This window comes from Papio anubis, chromosome 1 (assembly GCF_008728515.1).
Source record: "Papio anubis isolate 15944 chromosome 1, Panubis1.0, whole genome shotgun sequence".
In the NCBI taxonomy this organism is placed as follows: domain Eukaryota; kingdom Metazoa; phylum Chordata; class Mammalia; order Primates; family Cercopithecidae; genus Papio; species Papio anubis.
The window spans coordinates 176,958,387-176,978,752 of record NC_044976.1 but is presented as its reverse complement, the minus strand read 5'-3'; the positions used below and the strand labels follow the sequence as shown (position 1 = coordinate 176,978,752).

General features: G+C 41.5%; 1 protein-coding gene across 3 annotated transcripts in view; it reads right to left on the bottom strand.

Moving 5' to 3' along the window:
• Window positions 1-16,349, bottom strand: part of NIBAN1 (niban apoptosis regulator 1) — a 173,075-nt gene extending 156,726 nt beyond the window's left edge. The window contains exon 1 of one of the 3 annotated variants that reach the window (XM_009191726.3): window positions 15,771-16,349. In XM_009191726.3, the coding sequence (XP_009189990.2) occupies window positions 15,771-15,825 (55 nt within the window). In that variant the 5' untranslated portion in view covers window positions 15,826-16,349. The remainder of the gene's footprint in view (window positions 1-15,770) is intronic. The other 2 variants (XM_021929511.2, XM_003893397.4) reach the window with 2 other exon arrangements.
• Between the last annotated feature and the right edge of the window lie 4,017 nt (window positions 16,350-20,366).

The window sequence follows — 20,366 nt, the reverse complement described above, 5'->3', positions numbered from 1 at the left end:
TACCTTCAAAATTAGAATCCACTTCAAGTAGAAAATGTATTCATTGAAATGTTAGGTTCAACATGTTGAGGTGATATAAAGGAAAAAGTGACAATAAAAACAAGGGATAGGACTTTTGACAGGAATTGCCAATTGAAAGATACAAAGGTAAGGTGTGTCATGTGGAGATGAGAAAGTTGGGCAGAAATAATGTAAGCCACCTCCAGGCCTGGAGCACAACATCTACCCACATAATCCTCCACTGTCTATCTGCCCTTATCTGCAGATGTATGCACAGCGTCTGCTTAGAGTCTTTGCGGCCCTAAGGATCATGAAGCCACTAGTCACTAGGTCAGGGATTCTTTTTATCTTTTCTTTTCTTTTTTTTTAAGAGTCAGATTCTCACTCTTGCCCAGGCCGGAATGCAGTCGTGCAATCACAGCTCACCACAGCATCACTTGATCCTGGGTTCCAGCGATCTTCCTACCTCAGCCTCTTAAGTAGCTGGGACTACAAGCATGCGCCACTACATTTGGCTCATTTTTGTTTTTTGTAGAGATGAGGTCTCACTATGTTGCCCAGGCCGGCCTCAGACTACTGGTCTCAAGTGATCCTCTTGCCTTGGGCCTTCTAAGGTGCTGGGATATGCCCAGCCAAGTCAGGGATTATTAATCTGGGGCCTGTAGCCCCTCATGGGCTCTGTGGATAGAATTCAGGCCATCCAAACATTGAATGGAGGAAAAGAACACCTGTGTTTCATTAACCTTCAACTCAAATTCAGCACTTCCTCCAATTCTGAATGTAGGCAACAAAACACAATGGAATTCAGCAGTACTTGTGACTTTGTCACCAATAGAGCTCACAGATGTTTTCCTAGCACATTTAAGGTGCTGCATATCTTAGAATAGCACTTCTTCAAAACGACAGTAGTTATTAAACCCTCCATGAGAACTTGTCATTGAATGCATTAATAAAGAGCACATATATTATCATATCACAGATTTTAAAAATATTTTGATAAGTACAGTTCAATAAAATTGGTTTCTTTTATCATCCTCTATATATTTTTTTCATTTAAAAAATGTTACTCTAAAAAGGGGTCCATAGGCTTCAACAAATCACCAAAGGTGTCCATGGTACCATGCACTAGATGAAAAGAGTCTGGGTCCACACACAAGCCCACTGCCCTTCATTAGCTCCCCACCAAATCACCTTGGATAGTGTGATGAGTGAGATACAAATCATCATAAGCCACTGAGCTTTGAGGGATATCTGTTTCAGCAGTTAGTCCCTTCTAATTAATGTACAACTGAAACATGGCTTCAGGCCACTGCCCACTGGTTAACATTGCCACAAGCTTCCCTACATTGAAGAGAAGGACACCAGCAGTGATGTGCTGGTAAACTGGGTCTCAAAAAACAACACCACCACAAAAAGACTCCCACCATGGCTGACTTGAAGCTACCAATGTGATGTCACTGAGCTCTGAGTTAGGAAAAGATGCCTGGATTCAGCTGTTGCCAGTCAGTGTGAGCTGGCTCCTAGCATACCACTGAGGTTGCTCTCCCTCACAACCATCCCGAGAAGGGAGTCTTCCTATTGCCCTTCCCTGGTTTGAGGGGAGGAGTATGTGTAGGACCTTGAGAATAGTTGTTTAAAGTTGCCTATTTAAACCCTTGCATCTGACTCTTTCATAAGGAATAAATAAAGCAGAATATCTTACAGGCAGTAATTTGTAAATTCCACAAGCTGTTGAAAAGAACCTAATTAGCACTAATTACAATACTAGAATGTCCCAACACATTATAATGCCATTGCTTCTGTAGAGGCATTGTGTTTAAACACTGTGAAACATTAATTAGTCTGCAGAACAAATGTGTGAGCTAGGTATTATTCAGCAGTATGTGAAAGCCAATTATTTACTCCGCAAAGGCCTGATGCATTACTGATAGTAAAACAAATTGATTAACATAATGGTAGGACTTGGAAATGTGAGAATTATATCACATTTATTACACCATATTATTCATTTCTGACTCTCCTTTTCTCACTGGGCATTACTGTCCTCATTTTCATAGGAAAAACTGAAGGCAGCCAGTCGACAAGTCCAAAATCTCCAGAGAATCCAACTTCAGATTCAGCGAGTCCTCAGGAAATTGTCGTGCCTGTTTTACAAAGGTGAAAGCTCCATTTATTTTTATTTTTTTATTGTATGCCTTACTTCCAAAATATAAATATTTTATTTGATAATGAAGAAGTTGCATAAAAGTATCATTTTATGTAAAGTTAGCTTAAAGTGGTTGCAATGGCTGTTTTGGCCTATTCACAAATTCCATATTATGTGTTGCTAACATTTAGATGAATTTTAATTTCTGGATTAAGCTATTTATAATCTACCATCTCACCCATTGAAAATATCCACTTCAAAAAGTAGCCAAGCCTGGCACAGTGGCTCACACCTGTAATCCCAGCACTTTGGGAGGCCAAGGCAGGTGGATCACTTGAGGTCAGGAGTTCAAGACTAGCCTGGCCAACATGGTGAAACCCTGTCTCTACTAAAAATGCAAAACAAGAAAAAATAGCCAACTGTGGTGGTAGGAGCCTGTAGTCCCAGCTACTCAGGAGGCTAAGGCAGGAGAATCGCTTGAACCTAGAAGGCAGAGGTTGCAGTGAGCCAAGATCACACCACTGCACTCCAGCTTGTGTGACAGAGGAGTCACACACACACACACACACACACACACAAATAGCCAAATAATTTAGAATTAAGATTTGGAATCAAAAGTTTACTAAATGTTTCCATTTAGCTCATTTAAGGTAGCTAAAGCAGCTGAGTGTTCAAATCCTATCAAGCTGATACTCCTTTTCATTAAAGAAAAAGCTATGCATACTTGGAATTTCTAGAAGAAACACTTAGAATTTCTGGAAGAGCATTTGATATCCTGTTACCTTTTGTCTGAGATATTTACTTGCCTGGCACATAGCAGGCACTCAATAAATGTTAGCTTTTACTACAATGATTATCATTTCTCAGACTAGGAGTTAGCATTTTTAGCTAGGAACTTACATATCACTTGACACGCTCAGGTGTTAGTCATGCTCTAAAATTCTTACTTACTTTAAATGTAAACCATATCTTTCAATTATTGTTACTAATTTAACTCTCCTCTCTAACAAAACCATTTTAAATATTTATACTCCAGATATTACACATTTGCCATTGTTGCTCATAAAATTTGACTTTATTTTAGCTCTAAGCCTGCATCTGCTTTGCTTAGGCATTTTTTCCTGTGTAACTCGTGCTGAATGAGTTACACAGGAAATAATTCTTTAAACAAACACATTCAATCCAAATTTGGAAAATCTCTGAATTCTTTTTAGCTAATCATGGAAATTGTCACTTGTTCTGTGTGCAAACCAGAATTAAGGGCACAAGGCCACCAATAATGATGTGCTTTTTAAAGGAACATCCACAATTTTCCTTCATTTCTGAATTGATCCTGCTCAGCTGCTCTGGCCCCAGACCAGCCCCATCTCAGCAGCTCTCCGTGTACATTCAGTTCTCTGCAGGCTGCTTCGTTCCTCTCCCAGCTCCATGGAGAATGTTGGTAGCAGGTCAGTATGGCTACATTCCGCCTAGATACTCCAGGAGGCTACAGAAACACAGTAGTCATATTGCTCTTTCCTGAACTGGAGACCAGAAAGATTTTTTTATATTTTCCATTTTTCTCATCATGTTCACGTTTGCTCTGTGTTAGCACATGGAGCATATACGGACTGCTTTACCATCTTTGTCTGCTAATTTCACCATGTCTATAATTCCTGAGTCTATTTCTATTGATTTATTTTCTTTATACTTGTGGATATTTTCCTGCTTCTTCTTCTGTCTACTATGATAGTTTTTAACTGGATGCTGGATATTAGATATCGTGAATTTTACATTGTTGAATGGGTATTTTGTTGTATTCCTATAAAGAATCTGCACTTTATTCAAGCAGGCAGTTAAGTTACTTGGGATCAGCTTGATCTGTTTGAGGTTTGCTCTTAAATTTTTATTAGAGCAGGTCCAGAGCAGCCTTCTAGTCTAGGGCTAATTTCTGCTCACTACTGCTGAAGACTCTAATCCATACCTATATATTATAAGGCCTTTCTAATTTGGACGATGGGAGCATGAACTATTTCCAGCTCAGAGTGAAGTCCGGGAATTCTTTGGCCCTATAAATCCAGAGACACATGATCTTCTGTTCTAGAAAATAAGCTTTTACTTGTTTAATAATTTTCTCCCCTTCATTTTCTTTGTTCTCTGTTTTCTGGGACTTCTGTTAGTCAGATATTGAAATTTTTGGACTGATCCTTTAATTTTTTTTTACATTGCCTCTTCTATTTTCCATCTTTTAATGTTTGTGCTCTACTGTCTAAGCAAAGCAGACAGATGCTTAAAGTTAAAATAAAGACAAGTTTTATCAGCAACTGTGGCAAATGTGTAATATCTGACATATACATACTTAAAATTATTTTTAAAGAGAAAAATTAAGTTATAACAATAATTGAAATATACTGTTTAAATTTAAATAAGAATTTTAGATTTCGGAATTTAGATGCAAGATCTCCTCAATTTTATTTTCCAAAGCAACAATTGGATTTCCTAAAATATTGATCATCAGATTTTTAATTTCCAAGAGCTCTTTCTTATTCTATTATTGTTTCTTCATCATATCCTGAACCTGTTTTACAAATGCAATACTTCTCTTACTTTCTAAGATATTCACTACAGTTTAAAATTTTTTGTTCTCCTTTCATTCATGCATTAAGCAAATATTTATCAGTCAGGAACTGTGGACCAGACACTGATCTATTTGCTGAGAGTGCTATTAATTTCATAGCAATGAATCAAGACAAAGACCCTGCTTTCATACACCTTACATTCTAGTGGTGACAGACAGGCAACAAAGAAAAAAAAATTTTTTTTTTTTTTTTGAGATGGAGTCTCACTCTATCTTGCCCAGGCTGGAGTGCAGTGGTGCAGTCTCAGCTCACTGCAGCCTCAGCCCCCGCGGGTTCAAGCAATTCTCCTGTCTCAGCCTCCCAAGTAGCTGGGACTATAGGCATGTGCCACCACACCTGGCTAATTTTGTATTTCTAATAAAGACAGGGTTTCACCATGTTGACCAGGCTGGTCTTGAACTCCTGACCTCAGGTGATCCACCTGCCTGGGACTCCCAAAGTGCTGGGATTACAGGCGTGAGCCACCACGCCCGGCCAGGCAACAAAATATTAATAGGCATCCCGTCCCATCAAACCTCCCTCTTGCTCACCACACTCCCAACATAACACCCTTTCTTCAGTTTCTTCAAGTACTTCCCCCTCCTCCCCCTTCTATATGCTGTTCTTTCTAACGAGAATGTACTCCCCCTTGTTCTTCACACAGATAGCAACTTATTATCCTTCTGAATACCACAGCCAAGTATATCTCATCTCCATGCCCAATTGCCACCATCAGTTTTCCATCTCAGTACTATTTTTAATCCCTTCATCACACTTATCAAAATCTGTAATGTTGGTTACCTACTTAATAGCCATCATGCTTCCTTCTTGCTAAACTGAACCTGATTCTGTTTGGGTATCCATGACCCTCCCTATAACCATGTGCTTCAGAGAAATGGCCCTAACCCCAGTTCAGGGGTGAATCTTGATTGTTCTAACCAAACCATGATAATTCCATACTCTTGCCAGTGATGGCTTAGGAAGGAATGTGTGACCCAATTTTGATCAGTGGGATGTAAGGGAAAGTCTGCTAGTAAGGCATCTGGGACAGGCTTCCTTGCTCTTATAAGGAGACTCAAAGAATAAACAGATCTCTTTTTAGCCTCTGGGACATTGCTGTGCCTAAGAATTTAATACTATTTGCTGCTGCAGCCACCTTTCAACCATAAGAGAGCTGGGCCACAGACAGTAGAAAGAAATAAGCTGGCTTTTGGTGATATCACTGAACCACTTAATTAATCCTATCTTCATCTTTGTTATGTTCCCATGAGCTCTTCTTGAGGAATCTACTAGATAATGAACTCTAAACACCAGAGAGACATCAACATAAGGACTGATGTGTTAAATAACACTTAATTGTGAAACAAAGAGTGAATGAGGAAAGAGAATAGAATATAATGATTATATGTTTTAACATAGTAAAATCGTAAAGTTGGGGAGAATTAGATTAGCATATACAAAAATTTTGTCTCTGATTTTAAAAACAGTTTGTTCAACAGCTTTCCATAATCATAATTGATGATGGCAGTATTTGTATTATTATTCTGAGAGCGTTGTGTGTATTTAGTATGATAAAGCAAATGAGAATTTGAGCACATTTAATTCTATCATTGCCTAGTGTCTTTGAGAACCATGATTCTCAGTGCGGAAAAGGGTATGTATAAATATAATATTAAAAAGATATATTTTCCCTAGTTCTGTAAACTAAAAAATGTCCAGAAATAACGGCCAACCCAGTTGTAGCAATGAACATACAGCTAGACTCAAATTGTAATATTGAAATACTATTTCCCACTAAAAGAAATCAGAGGTTCTTATAGATTTTGCTTACTCCTGGTGTGGGACAGGAAAGAAACAGGATGAACCTAAAATACCTTGACATACCAGATGGCAAGGAAGCTATCAAATACTACGGGGTAATTTCCAAAAGACTCAGGAGCCAACTTGAAGAGTTTTTCATTGGCCAATGATGGGAAATTGGAGCTTCAATAAAATAAGGATTACAATGGGATTCGTGAGTTCATGATTTTTATAGGACAATTGATCATCTTTAAGGGATGACAAGAAACCAGTAGATTATACTGAACACTGGTAAATAAAAGGAAAAGATAACTTTTTTTCCTGCTTTTGAACTATCATACTAGGTAACCAAATGACAGATATGGGAAGTATTGCTCTATAAAATTATCCCAGCTAATAAATGAAAACAAAATGACATATTAGAATATCACCATTTTTCAACCCCCAATAAATTATGGGTCTCAGCAATAAGCATCAACAGAACAGCGACTAACATCACAAAAACAGAGGCAGCCAGCTATTATGTGCCTCCAGATGAAGAATACACACCACCACCTATAGTCTTAACAAAAGGACTGATTCTTTTCTGTGGCAGCATAGTATTCCGAGGTGTGTATGCACCACATTTTCTTTACTGATGGGCATTTGTGTTGATTCCATATCTTTGCTCTTGTGAATAGTACTGCAATGAACACATGCATGCAGTCCTGTGCAGGAACATGGTTGGAGCTGGAGGTCATTATTTTTAGCAAAGTAACACAGGAACAGAAAACCAAGTGCCATTTATTCTCACTGATGAGTGAGAGCTAAATGGTAAGTACACATGGACACATAGAAGGAAACAATAGACACTGAGCCCTATCAGAGGGTGAAGGGGGTGGGGGGAGGGAGAGGATCGGGAAAAATAACTAATGAATACTAGGCTTAATACCTGGGTGATGAAATAATCTATACAACAAGCCTCCATGGTGCTTTGTTTACCTATGTAACAAACCTGCACACACTGCACATCTTCCCCTGAACTTAAAAGTTTTTAAAGAAAGGATTGATTGTGAGACTGATCAAGTCTCACCATCTCTGTCAATTTGTAGAAAATACAGGAGAAATGCATGGAACTACACCATGAGAAAACTCCAGACTGTGGACAACTCTACATATCAAACAGCTCAAGTCTTTCAACAGATCATCTGCAAGTAAAAGATGCAGGGGAAACGTATAGGGTAAAAGAGACATCTTTTTAAGTGAGGAAGACTACAATGTTTAAAAATACATAGTTGGGTGATGAAACCATAAGGAAATAGAGGGAGACATTATTATAAAAGCTAGGATTAGTGAGGTGGTACTCTGTTACCAGGGTAGCCCCTACACAGGTGTTCATGCCTGTGTGTAGTCCTCTCTTGAATCTGGGCTGGCTCTGAGACCAGCTTTAACCAACAAAATGTGGCAGAGTAATGCGGCGCCATTCCAGGCCTAAGCCACAAGAAGTCCTAGAAGCTTCTACATGCTTTTACACTCTAGCAATGTAAGATCCGAACCACCATTTAAACAGTTCAGTATCCTATTGGAGAGGTCATGCAGAAAGGCCACCTGGAGTGCAAGAAAGCCTTGTCAGCTAAGTCCAGCCACCAGCTGATCCACCAGATGCACGCATCCACAGGAATGACCACCAGCAAAAATAAAAAGTAGAACCACCCAGCCTGGGCCCAGTTCAGCAGAATTGTGAGCAAATAAATACCTGTTTTAAGAGCCAGGATCTTTGGGGTAGTTATAAATAGATAACTGAAAATAGTCGGCATTTTTGGAGAAACAAAGAGGTCAACTGGGACGGGGCACACAGAAGGCTTCTTTGATGGCTAGTGAAGTTCTTTCTATGTCTTGACCTGGGTAGTGGCTACTAAGTATTTGCCTTATAATGATTCACTAAGCTATGCATTTGTTTTGTGTGGCTGTCTGGGCCTATGTTTTCTTTTAAAATAAAAATAGTTTTTAAAAAGGAAAAAGAAAAAAAATCCACATGGTTTGGCATAGAGACATTTACCCTTCTTCCAAAATTCCTTGAGACTATGGACCTTTTAAAAGTCACTTTAGGGCTCCTAGTAAAAACTATTAATTTATTTTAATCCTATAGACTCATTCCATACAATATCAAGCATAGAAATACAAACTTCCTTAGGTCCTAAAACCTGCAATTTGCACAAGTGAATTAATTGCTTTCATATCTCTAAAGCGTTTATTCTCTTCTCTAAGTGAGAAAAAAACATACAGTACCAAAGGCAGGGGGCACTTTTTAAAAGCTGGCATGCATTTTCACATTGGCAGCAACTTGCTAGTCTGTTTTTAAAATGAATTTTCCAGTTTCAAAGGAGAAAATCTGTACTGCATTTAGGGTTCTGTTAAATCTCTTTCTCTCTCTCTCTCTTTTCCTCCCCCTCTCTCTCTCTCTCTCTCCTTGTGTGTGTGTGTGTACATATGTGTGTTAGTTTTGAACTGTTGGTAAAGTGCCTTAAATAGACTATAGCAGATGAATTGTGCTTTTATTCTCCTGTCTTCCTTTCCATTATGCTTTTATGTTCACTTCTGACTTCATTTCCCGTTTCACAGTGCAAATTGTTAAATGTACCTTATTTCTTAGAGTGATGTTACCCGGCCATACTAACAAAAAAATTACAATTTCTGATTAAGAGATTAAAATTCACTACCATGATTCACACTGCATATTTTGTAAAACGTTCACAGTACATTTATTTTAATGAAATTAGAAACTACCTTTACAAATTGGGCTCCTGCTATTGCACTTTCTACCTGTGAACCCAGTTCAGACCTTCCCAGAGATTACAACAGAGTAAAACTAGAATGAGCTCAGTAGTTCACAGTAAAAGATAATACAAATTACTATTGTCATCCTAGTAGTTACTATTACTAGAGCACCTTTGATGACGTGGCCCTCTTACAGCCGATGTCCATAGCAAAAAGAAGCTTTTCATCAAGACAAGGGCTTGAAATCATCATCTAACTCTATGGGGTTCAAGGCTTGTATTAGAAGCCACAAGAGGGAAAGTCACTCTTTGTTCCACAAGTACAGGAGAAAATGTTAATCTGTCTCAGTCTACTGTCTTTCTGTCTTTGTGGTTGACTCTATGAAACTCACAACTCACAAAATCCTTTATGGTTTTGCAACATGAGATTTGGTTTCCTAAAGAGCTTCCCATTTCTAAAGTATTGCTTTCAATTCACAAAGACCAAAGGAAATAGAAAGTAATTATTGATACTAGCAATTCCTAATTTGCAGTAGTTTTCCTTATTTGAAACTCCTGCTGGCTTCCTTGGTAATCTGGCATGCCTGAAGGCAATTTTTTCACTTAAAATATAAAGTGATCAATATGCATTTGTGCGTTATTCATAGTGGGCCCACCTTCTCCTGTTTCCTCCATCCCCACTACTCTGGAGGAGCTGCAATTTCTCAGTCTTACAAAAGCCTATTCATGTCTACAAATTAAGAGCTGAGACAAATACTATAATCTTTACCCACTTTCTACTTTCTTTGGCTTACTTTTTCTTAAAGGGGACCTAATAAGGCAGCATTTAGTGTACTGGTTAGGATGCTTTGGGCCACAAGTTAAAAGAAGATAATTATATTAGTTAGAATAAGGTTTGTCTGTGCATAACAATAAAACCACAATAACACTGGCTTAAAGAGATGGAAGTTTCTTTCCTTCTTGTTAAGGTCCAGAGGTAAACGATCCAGGGCTGGTATGGAGGTTCTTCTCTATGAAACCACGGGAACTTAGCCTCCTTTTGTCCAGTTACTCTGTCCTACATGTGCTCCTTCTTGAAAGGACACCTCATGGTCCATGATGGCTGCCCCAGCCATGGTTACAATCCAGCCAGCAGTGTGGAGACTAGGATGAAGATGGTCATACCCTTCCCCTTTAATGTCACTTTCTAGAACAGTACTTCTGTCTACATCCCATTGGCCATAACTCAGCTACATAACCCATTTAGTTGCGAAGGAGTTTGGGAAATATCTTTATTATGGGAGTTCATGTGGACAGCTAAAATTTGGGGATTCTATCATTAAACATAACAGGGGAGAATGCTATTGGGGATAACCAGCAATCTTCACTATTCCAATTCAAAGCGGATTTAGTGGCTGTCATAATATGAAGTATGCAGGGTTAGTATATGGTGGCTATCAGCAAAGTTTGTCAGGGCTCTAGCTTCTTTTCTCTAAGACACTTCAGCTTTGCAGTGCTCCAAGTATTGGCTTTGTCTTTAAGCTAGCTCCCCTCCTGCTCATCAAGATAAAAACAGCAGTTGCAGCCATCATATTCAGATGCAACAAAGTCAAAAGAAGGAAAGGAAGTGCCCTTCACTTTGCCTCCTTTTTAAAAGGGAAGAAAACTCGCCTAGAAGCAGCTGGCAAACTTCCCCTCAAGCATCACTGACCAGTTGGCAACATAATCCCATGCCTACTATAATCACTGGCAAGGAGACCACACCACCATGACAGGTACAGCCATCTTTCAGGGGCCTTAAATGGGGCTAGCGTCTCTGAAACAGAGGGCAACACCGGGAGTTGCTTTTTTTTTTTTTTTTAGAGAGAGACGAGGTCTTGTCATGTTGCCCAGGTTGGTCTCAAACTTCTGGGTTTGGGCCATCCTCCTGCCTCAGCCTCCCAAAGTGCTGGGATTTCAGGCATGAGCCACCAAACCTGGCCAGGAGTTTTAATACCTGAACAAAACTGGAGTTCTGTTAGAAAAAGGAATGGGGGCTGGGCACAGAGGCTCATACCTGTAATCCCAGCACTTTGGGAGGCCAAGGCAGGTGGCTCACTTGAGCTCAGGAGTTTGAGATTAGCCTGGGAAACATGGCAAAACCCCATCTCTACCAAAAAAAAAAACACAAAAAAACTACCTGGGCATGGTGGCACATGCCTGTACTCCCAGCTACTTAGGACAGCGAGGTGGGAGGATCACTCAAGCCCACGGAGGTCGAGGTTGCAGTGAGCCATCATTGTCCCACTGCACTGTAGTCTGGGTGACAGAGTGAGACCCTGTCCCAAAAAAATAAAATTAAATTAAAAAATGGAGGAATGGGAAAAGGATGTTGGGTTGACATACAACATTGTCTACCATAATGCATTTCCTAACTTTCTCGTCACAGTATATTGCCATTACTAGCCAACTTGGACTCTTTAAGATTACACTACCAAAAATATTCAGGTTAAGTCAGACCAGTTCTTATGCCCATCTCCCACCAACAAATTATAACCGAAAAAGCAAATGCGTAGACTAGTACGACACATCTACACGAAGTAGACAGCAGATATGTACAGCTCTCCCCATCCTCCACCTTGCCCATGGAGACTTCATTCTAGACACATCACTTTAAACTTTATATCTAGCCACCTAAGTTAACCCTTGTATAAATAAGAGAGAACTCCTCTGAGTAAAATATGTGCTATTTTAAAGCTGAAACTCATTTCTTACTTTATAAGCATCAGATCATTGAGGAGCATTCGGAGGAAGCCACTGGGCCCTTTATATATTGTGTAACTGACTATGCAATAATAAATCCAGTGGGGAAGAAACCGTTTTTCTAACTGGTATCTGCTGCTGGCAGGCCTGCAAGCGCCCACCAGGATCTCTGTATCCCATAGCTCTCAGCTGAAGCACTGACTGTCCAGTACTTTTCCGACCCTCCACAGGACTTCTTATATGGGAGAGCTTTCAGGTTTGTTTTCTTTTTGATTCATTAAAAATTCAAGGGTAATTTTTAGAAGGAAATAAAATTATTGCTTAAACAGGAAAACACGTTGTGGGGTTTTGGGTTTTGGTTTTTTTTTTTTTTTTTTTTGGTTTTGGTTTGGTTTGGGTAAATTTTTTAAACTATAGTTTAATTTCAGGCATACCAAAAGCTTTAAAGAAAAAGAGGCCAGGCACTGTGACTCACGCCTGTAATCCCAGCACTTTGGGAGGCCAACGCGGGAAGATTGCTTGAGCCCAGGAGTTTGAGACCAGCCTGGGCAACATGGCAAAAACCCCATCTCTACAAAAAATACAACAATTAGCTGCGCATGGTGGCACACACTTGTAGTTCCAGCTACTCAGGAGGCTGAGGTGGGAGGATCACCTGAGCCAGGGGAGGTCAAGGCTCACAGTGATTGCACCACTGCACTTCAGCCTGGGTAACAGAGTGAGACCCTGTCTCAGAAAACTAAAAAAAGAAAAGAAAACATGGCATAAAGAGAGAAGAGCACCCAAACTGACCACTGATGCCTGGAATCTATGAGCTTTCTTCCTCATTAAAAAAAAAAAAGATAGGCTGGGCGCGGTGGTTCACGCCTATAATCCCAGCACTCTGGGAGGCCGAGGTGGGCGGATCATGAGTTCAGGAGATTGAGACCATCCTGACCCACATGGTGAAACCCCATCTCTATTAAAAACACAAAAATTAGCTGGGCATGGTGGCGCGTTCCTGTAATCCCAGCTACTCGGGAGGCTGAGACAGGAGAATCGCTTGAACCAGGGAGTCGGAGGTTGCAGTGATCCGAGATCGCGCCATTGCACTCCAGCCTGGCAACAGAGCGAGCCTCCGTCTCAAAAAAAAAAAAAAAAAAAAAAAAAACCAGATCATTTTAGGTCAGTGCTAAAAGCATCACTTAAGACGAACATATGACACGGCTCATGTGATCACAAGTTGGTCTCGGTATTATTTATTAATAGAAACATCTTATCAAGGGACATTACTGAAAGGCCTCTAGAAACAATCCTAAAAATTTATTCTGTTGTAAGAAACATGAGCATTGTTCTAAAACTAATGTCTTTAGAAATGAAGTCACTCCTTAGAATAGCTGATATATCTTTACCTGGAGATTAACTAAATCCTAAGAAACAATGTATTATCAAAACATCCATATGACGCAGGTGTTTTCAGGCACCCAAGGAATGGCAGCTATTAAATGATTTGTCTTGAAGTACAGGCTGATTCAGCGTCAGCAGCATACAGCTGCTTATAATGCATACAAACCAAAGTTAACAAAAGTCACTCAAAATATATTGACTAGCTACTCTCCTTGTTAGCAAAGTTTATCAAGCTTAAAAGAAAGTTATTGTCTCAGCTTCAGGAGCTTTCAAATCTGTATTTCCCTGATGGCTACTTTATGAGAAACAGGTCATAAAAGTATATTTAAACTTTACTGTCATACTTTCAATCGTTTTGCTTACAATTGCATCAAAGCTTGAGAATATCTATAGGTTAAAAAATGGGCAAAGAGGTAAAGATAAGGCTATGAGTTTACTCAGGAACCTGGGCTTCAAAACCATCAGGAAATCACAGCCCCGTGACCCTCATTTGCTCACGCACTAACAATGTACAACACCATGCATTTTTCCAAGGTTCTTTTCTCTTTTGGCAAGACTAGCATTCTCACATGAAGCGATGAGTCTTTTTCTCTGGAGGTATTCTAACTTTAACTCTTCTCTTCCCTCTCCCACTACACATACCTTGCAAGTGCCCTCCTGAATAGAGAATGAAGAGAGAAAGCTGAACAAGACTGGGGGACGTAATGACTGTCACACCATATGCTATAGGTTTACTCATTCAAACACATGCATTACAAGTTCTTCACTTGCCCTAACTCCCTCACACTTTTGTATGTGTAATAATTTCATAGCTTTCAGAATAAAGAAGGTAATACATTTTCTTATTATCTGAGTACAATGTTTCATCAATAGCAACAAATGGCATGGCCAGGAAGTCTTCTTTAAGCAAGTGAATCCTTCACATTTCTTGACTTTAAATGATTAGTGTACACATGGCCATGCTTCCAGGTTAGGTGCTCCTAAGCTTTCCAGTGAAATAAAGTCTTATATAAATGCCTTAAACACCACTTGCTAACATCCAAATGCAAACCCTTTCTCACTAAGTTCTGCTAGATTGCCTTTTCAGTCCCTATGCACTGGTAACAGAAGCATGTAACCACACTTTTAAGACGAAGGCAGGCTTCGTTTATTTCTTTTAAGCTTAGTTCAGCTGTTTTACTAATATAAATAAATCATCCATCTTTTCCCCTTTTAACAAACAAAAGCAAAGAGATATTTGACAAAGTGTTATCCCCATTGTTGATCTTTTACCTCCAAAAGCACCAGAGCAGGAATCTGTAAAATCAACTCCGTTGCTCTTCAAGTGCCCTGATTTGATATCCTTTTTAAATGGTCTTAAATGTGGTGACTGAAAACAAATATGGAATAAGAACAACAAATAAATGATTTCCTCTTAGGAAAGGATTCAAGGGCCAAACAGACCTAGAGTTTAATACCTAGTCTGGAAGATATTTCTGAAGCCGAGGGTGGGGGATCGGGCGGCGGGGCAGGGGAAGAACAGTAAATTGGTAAGATAACCAAATGTTAGGTAGCGGTTGAAGGCAAGGTTGGGGTGGGGGGTGAGAAGAGGGGAGGCCAAATACAACCAGGAAATAAAGGAGATAACAGTCAGGACTTCCTGCAGTTTCAGTTCGGTTTGGGTTGTTTTGTTTTGTTTCTGCCTCACGCTCTCTATTGAGTCCCCACATCTCTGAGGGTCTCCCTAAATGAGTTTCTCCCCATCTATAACTTTCGCGACAGTTACAAAGCACGCCAGTGTTCCTCTTTTGCTTCCCCCTCTCCGGGGCGGGAAGGGAACGGCATGATATTGTCCTTTCTGACGCTGATGAAATCATCCTGCAAGTGCTACGGTGAAGTGCGAGCGAAGCTGCGGCAGACGCCTTGCTTTCCAAAGCCAGACCAACATTACTAAGAGGGAAATTCTGCTTTAGCGGCCGGGAATCCCCAGGGGTATCTCTAGAAACGCGGGATATCCCCGTTGCTCTCTTGGCGGCCAGTTCAGAAACCGCTCAGAACTCGGTCCAGAGCAGGTACCGGAGGGCGAAGTGCGCCGGGCGGGGGCGTCACTGACCCCGAGGCGGAGGGAGCGGCGGAGGCGCCGGCGTCCCCACCCGCATCCTGCACCTGCCTCGCTCCCAAGCCCTCCGGGTGCCGGGTCCACACCTGCGTCGCAGCGCGCCGGCTGGGGCAGGAAACCCGGCTCGCGCGGGCGGGCTGCGGTCGGGGATCCCCGCGCGCTGCAGGGAGAGGGCCCCGGGCGCGCCCCTTGGGGCCCCGACAGCGGCAGCCAGCCTGTTGCAGGGGTCAGGGGGCTCCCCAGGCCCCCGGGCGGGGGGGGCGTACCTCGGATGTAAGCGCACTTGCCCTCGTCCAGCTGGCTGGAGGCTGAGCCGCCCATGGCCGCGAGCCGCCGCTGCTGAGCTCGGCAACTGCCCGGCCCGCCCCCGGGGAACTGGCCGCTCTGGTCCGCGCCCGCTGCTTGCTCCTGGAGTTGAGCCGACGGCGAACCCGGCTCTGAAATTAAGAGCAAACTTCCTTCGAGAGCCGAAAGGCAAGAGGCGTCGCCTTCTGGGGCGCCTCCTCCAGGTCCGCGCCTTCTGAGGATCCGTGGGCCGGCCTGGGGGCTGTCTTCCCGCCCTCGCCTCGCTGGTGAGCTCCGACGGGCTGCCCAACCGAGGAGGACGGCCAGCTCCTCCTCCTCGCCCACGGTCGCTTCTTGTTTTCATCCGTTTGGGGCATCCAAGAAACACCTTGGAGGAAGTGGGCCATTTCTCAAGTGACTGTAAATCTCTGTGAGCTGAAACTTTCCCAGCTCACATCCTTCAGGGTGGAGCTCAAGATCCCGTTGCCTTGTAAGTGTGCCTGTCCAAGAAGAAACAGTTCTTCCCAAGCATTACCTGGGAGCCTGTTAGAAATACAAAATCTCAGCGCCTTCGTCCACCATCCCTCTACATACACACACACACACACACACACACACACACACACACACACACACACATAGAATCTCTGGGAGTGGGGCCTAGCAATCTGTGTTTTCACAGACCCTCCAGGGAATTCGGATGCCCGCTGAAGTTTGAGAACTAGAGGTAAACTGTACCTTTCTGCAGGCAAGAACTTGGACCAAGGAGGGAGTGGGGAAATTAGGAAAAAAGGAAAGACAGAAAAAAATGGAAAGCCAGGGAAAAACTATGGCTTGGCCCTACAATATACTCCCAGCCCTGAAACTTCCTAAGACTTGATGAACGTCTGTCCTTACCCCTTTACTTTCCATTCCTCTCCTTAACTGGAAATCAATCATTAGAAAAGATATTTGTTCTTTTCCCACAACCACTATTTAGCTTGGCAACCTCTGGGAACAAGACCCACTGGGCAGAGGGGTCACCACTGATTTCATCCTATTCTTAGTAGTCAGTTATTTTGCGACTCCTATTGACGTAACCTCAAGGTCAAATGTTCTGTATACACTAGAATCAGGCCTGAGGAGGACTTTGAAGGCTTTCCCACACACCCCCGCCTTCCCTATTAGTTAACTTGCACTTTAACACAACTATTTCATCATACTCACACCCAATCTCTCACACTCTACATTCCAATCTATCAGTAACTCCTGTCAATTCAGCTTTTAAATATGTCCAATAGCCAACCAATTCTCATCCCCTCTACTGCCATCCCATATCATTCCTCACCTCAGTCATTATACTAGCTGCCTAACTGATCTACCTTCTTCAGAGAAAAGCCACGAAGTCCATCGGGCCTAGGTGGAGTTTCCTCTGTGACCTTCTCTACCACCACGCCTTGTTCTTTCTGCTCCAGTCCTACTAGCCTTTTTTTTTTTACTCTTTCTAAGACACATCAAGCTCAGGGCCTTTGCACTTGTTTTCCATTTCTGTAGGATGCTCTTCCCTCAGATATTCACAGAGGTTACTCTCTCAGTCATTCATTCAAGCCTCCACTTTAATGCTAGTAACTCAGAGAGGTTCTCCTTGACCCAGGAACGCAAACCATCACCTCTCTCTGCCACTTGCCCTTCATTATTTCTATTTCATATCACTTAGCATCATCTAGCATATATTTCTTTTTTTTTTTTTCTTTGAGACGGAGTCTCACTCTGTCGCCCAGGCTGGAATGCAGTGGCACGATCTGGGCTCACTGCAAGCTCCGCCTCCCAGGTTCACGCCATTCTCCTGCCTCAGCCTCCCGAGTAGCTGGGACTACAGGCACCCACCACCACATCCACCTAGTTTTTTGTATTTTTGGTAGAGACAGGGTTTCACCGTGTTAGCCGGGATGGTCTCAATCTCCTGACCTCGTGATCCACCTGCCTCAGCCTCCCAGAGTGCTAGGATTACAGGCATGAGCCACCATGCCCGGCCTAACATACATTTATTTGTCTATCTTCCTCCACTGCGATGTAAACTCTATAAGGTCAGGGATTTTCTTTTTTTTTTTTTTTTTTTTTTTTTGAGACGGAGTCTCGCGCTGTCGCCCAGGCTGGAGTGCAGTGGCGCGATCTCGGCTCACTGCAAGCTCCGCCTCCCGGGTTCACGCCATTCTCCTGCCTCAGCCTCCTGAGTAGCTGGGACTACAGGCGCCCACCACCGCGCCCGGCTAATTTTTTTTTGTATTTTTAGTAGAGACGGGGTTTCGCTGTGGTCTCGATCTCCTGACCTTGTGATCCGCCCGCCTCGGCCTCCCAAAGTGCTGGGATTACAGGCGTGAGCCACCGCGCCCAGCCAGGGATTTTCTTATTGTTGTTTCTTGGGGCTTTTTCCCTCAAAATTTCTGTTTTCTTTTTTATTATTATTTTCCCTCTTAGGGCAGGGATTATTTTTGTCTACTATGTCCTCTGCTATATTTCAAATGCCTGGAAGAGTGCCTAGCATGTAGTAGGTGTCCACTAGATAAGTGTCCACTAGATAAGTAGATAACCACTGAATAAGTGAATGAATGAAAAATAAAATGTAAAAATCTGTACTCAACAAAAACTATGATCTCAAGCATTTCCAGATAACAACTCAATGATTGAATTATTTAATGTTGAACTCTTCTCTCAATACTCTAGTTGGCTCCTAGAATTAAGTGTATCTCCTTGAAGAAGGAATTTCTTTGACTATATAAATAGCTATAATTGTGCCTCAGAATACTGTTATTGTTGTTGTTGTTATTGAAGAAAACTAGCTTGGATCTCCTGTCAGAAGTGTAGTTTTAGCTTGTCACCTCTTGTTCAGGAATATTCTGAGAAAGGACTGATTATCCTCATCTATCATTATCTACTCATTTGTAAACATTCACAGATGAAACAGAGTGCAAAGATGGACTCACACAAACAAATGGAAAAACATTCAATGCTCATGGATAAGAAGAATCAATATTGTTAAAATAGTCATACTGCCCAGAACAATGTACAGATTCAAAGCTATTCCTATCAAACTACCAAAGATATGCCTCACAGAATTAGAAAAAAACTATTCCAAAAATTCATATGAAATCAAAAAAGAGCCTGAATAGCCAAAGCAATCCTAAGCAAAAAGAACAAAGTTGTTGGCATGGCATGAACTGACTTCAAACTATACTGGAAGGGTACAGTAACCAAAACAGAATAATACTGGTACAAAAACAGTATGCCAGAAATACTGGACAAAAACAGATACTTAGACCAATGGAACAGAATAGAGAAGTAAACCCAGAAATAAAGCTGCATACCATCTGATCTTCAACAAAGTTGACAAAAGCAACGGGAAAGGACTCTCCCTATTCAATAAATGGTGCTGAGATAACTGGCCAGTCATATGCAGATGATTGAAACTGAACCCCTTCTTTTTTTCTTTTTTTTTTTTTTTTTTTTTGAGACGGAGTCTTGCTCTGTCACCAGGCTGGAGAGCAGTGGCGCAATCTCGGCTCACTGCAACCTCCGCCTCTCAGGTTCAAGCAATTTTCCTGCCTCAGCCTCCTGAGTAGCTGGGACTACAGGCGTGTGCCACCACACCCAGCTAATTTTGTATTTTTAATAGAGATAGGGTTTCACCATTTTGGCCAGGATGGTCTTGATCTCCTGACCTCATGATCTGCCTGCCTCAGCCTCTCAAAGTGCTGGGGTTACAGGCGTGAGCCACCACGCCCAGCCGGACCCCTACTTTATATTATACCATACGCAAAAATCAACTTAAGATGGATTAAAGACTTAAGTGTAAAACCCAAAACTACAAAAACTCTTGAAGAAACTTAGGAATACCATAGGCCCTGGCAAAGATTTCATGACGAAGACACGAAAAGCAGTTGCAACAAGAACAAAAATGGACAAATGGAACCTGATTAGACTAAACAGCTTCTGCACAGCAAAAGAAACTATCAGCAGAGTAAATAGACAACTCACAGAATGGGAGAATATATTTGTGAACTATGCATCTAACAAAGATCTAATATCCAGAATCCATAAGAAATTTAAAGTAGCAAGTAATAAACAGACAATTCCATTAAAAAGTGGGCAAAGGACATAAGCACTTTTCTAAAGAAGACATATGCACAGTCAACAAGCATATGAAAAAATATTCAACATTACTAATCATTAGATAAATATGAATCAAAACCACAGTAAGATACCATCTCATATCAGTCAGAGAGCTGTTATTAAAAAGCTCCCACTGTTGGTGGGAATGTAAATTAGTGTAGCCACTGCGGAAAGCAGTTTGTCAATTTCTCAAAGAATTTAGAACTACCATTTAACCCAACAATCCCATTATTGGATATTTACCCAAAGGAATATAAATCACTATACCATAAAGACATATACATACATATGTTCATTGCAGTGCTATTCACAATACCAAAGACATGGAATCAACCCATATGCCCATCAACAGTAGACTAGATAAAGAAAATGCAGTACATATACACCATGGAATACTACACAGCTATGAAAAAGAATGAGATCGTGTC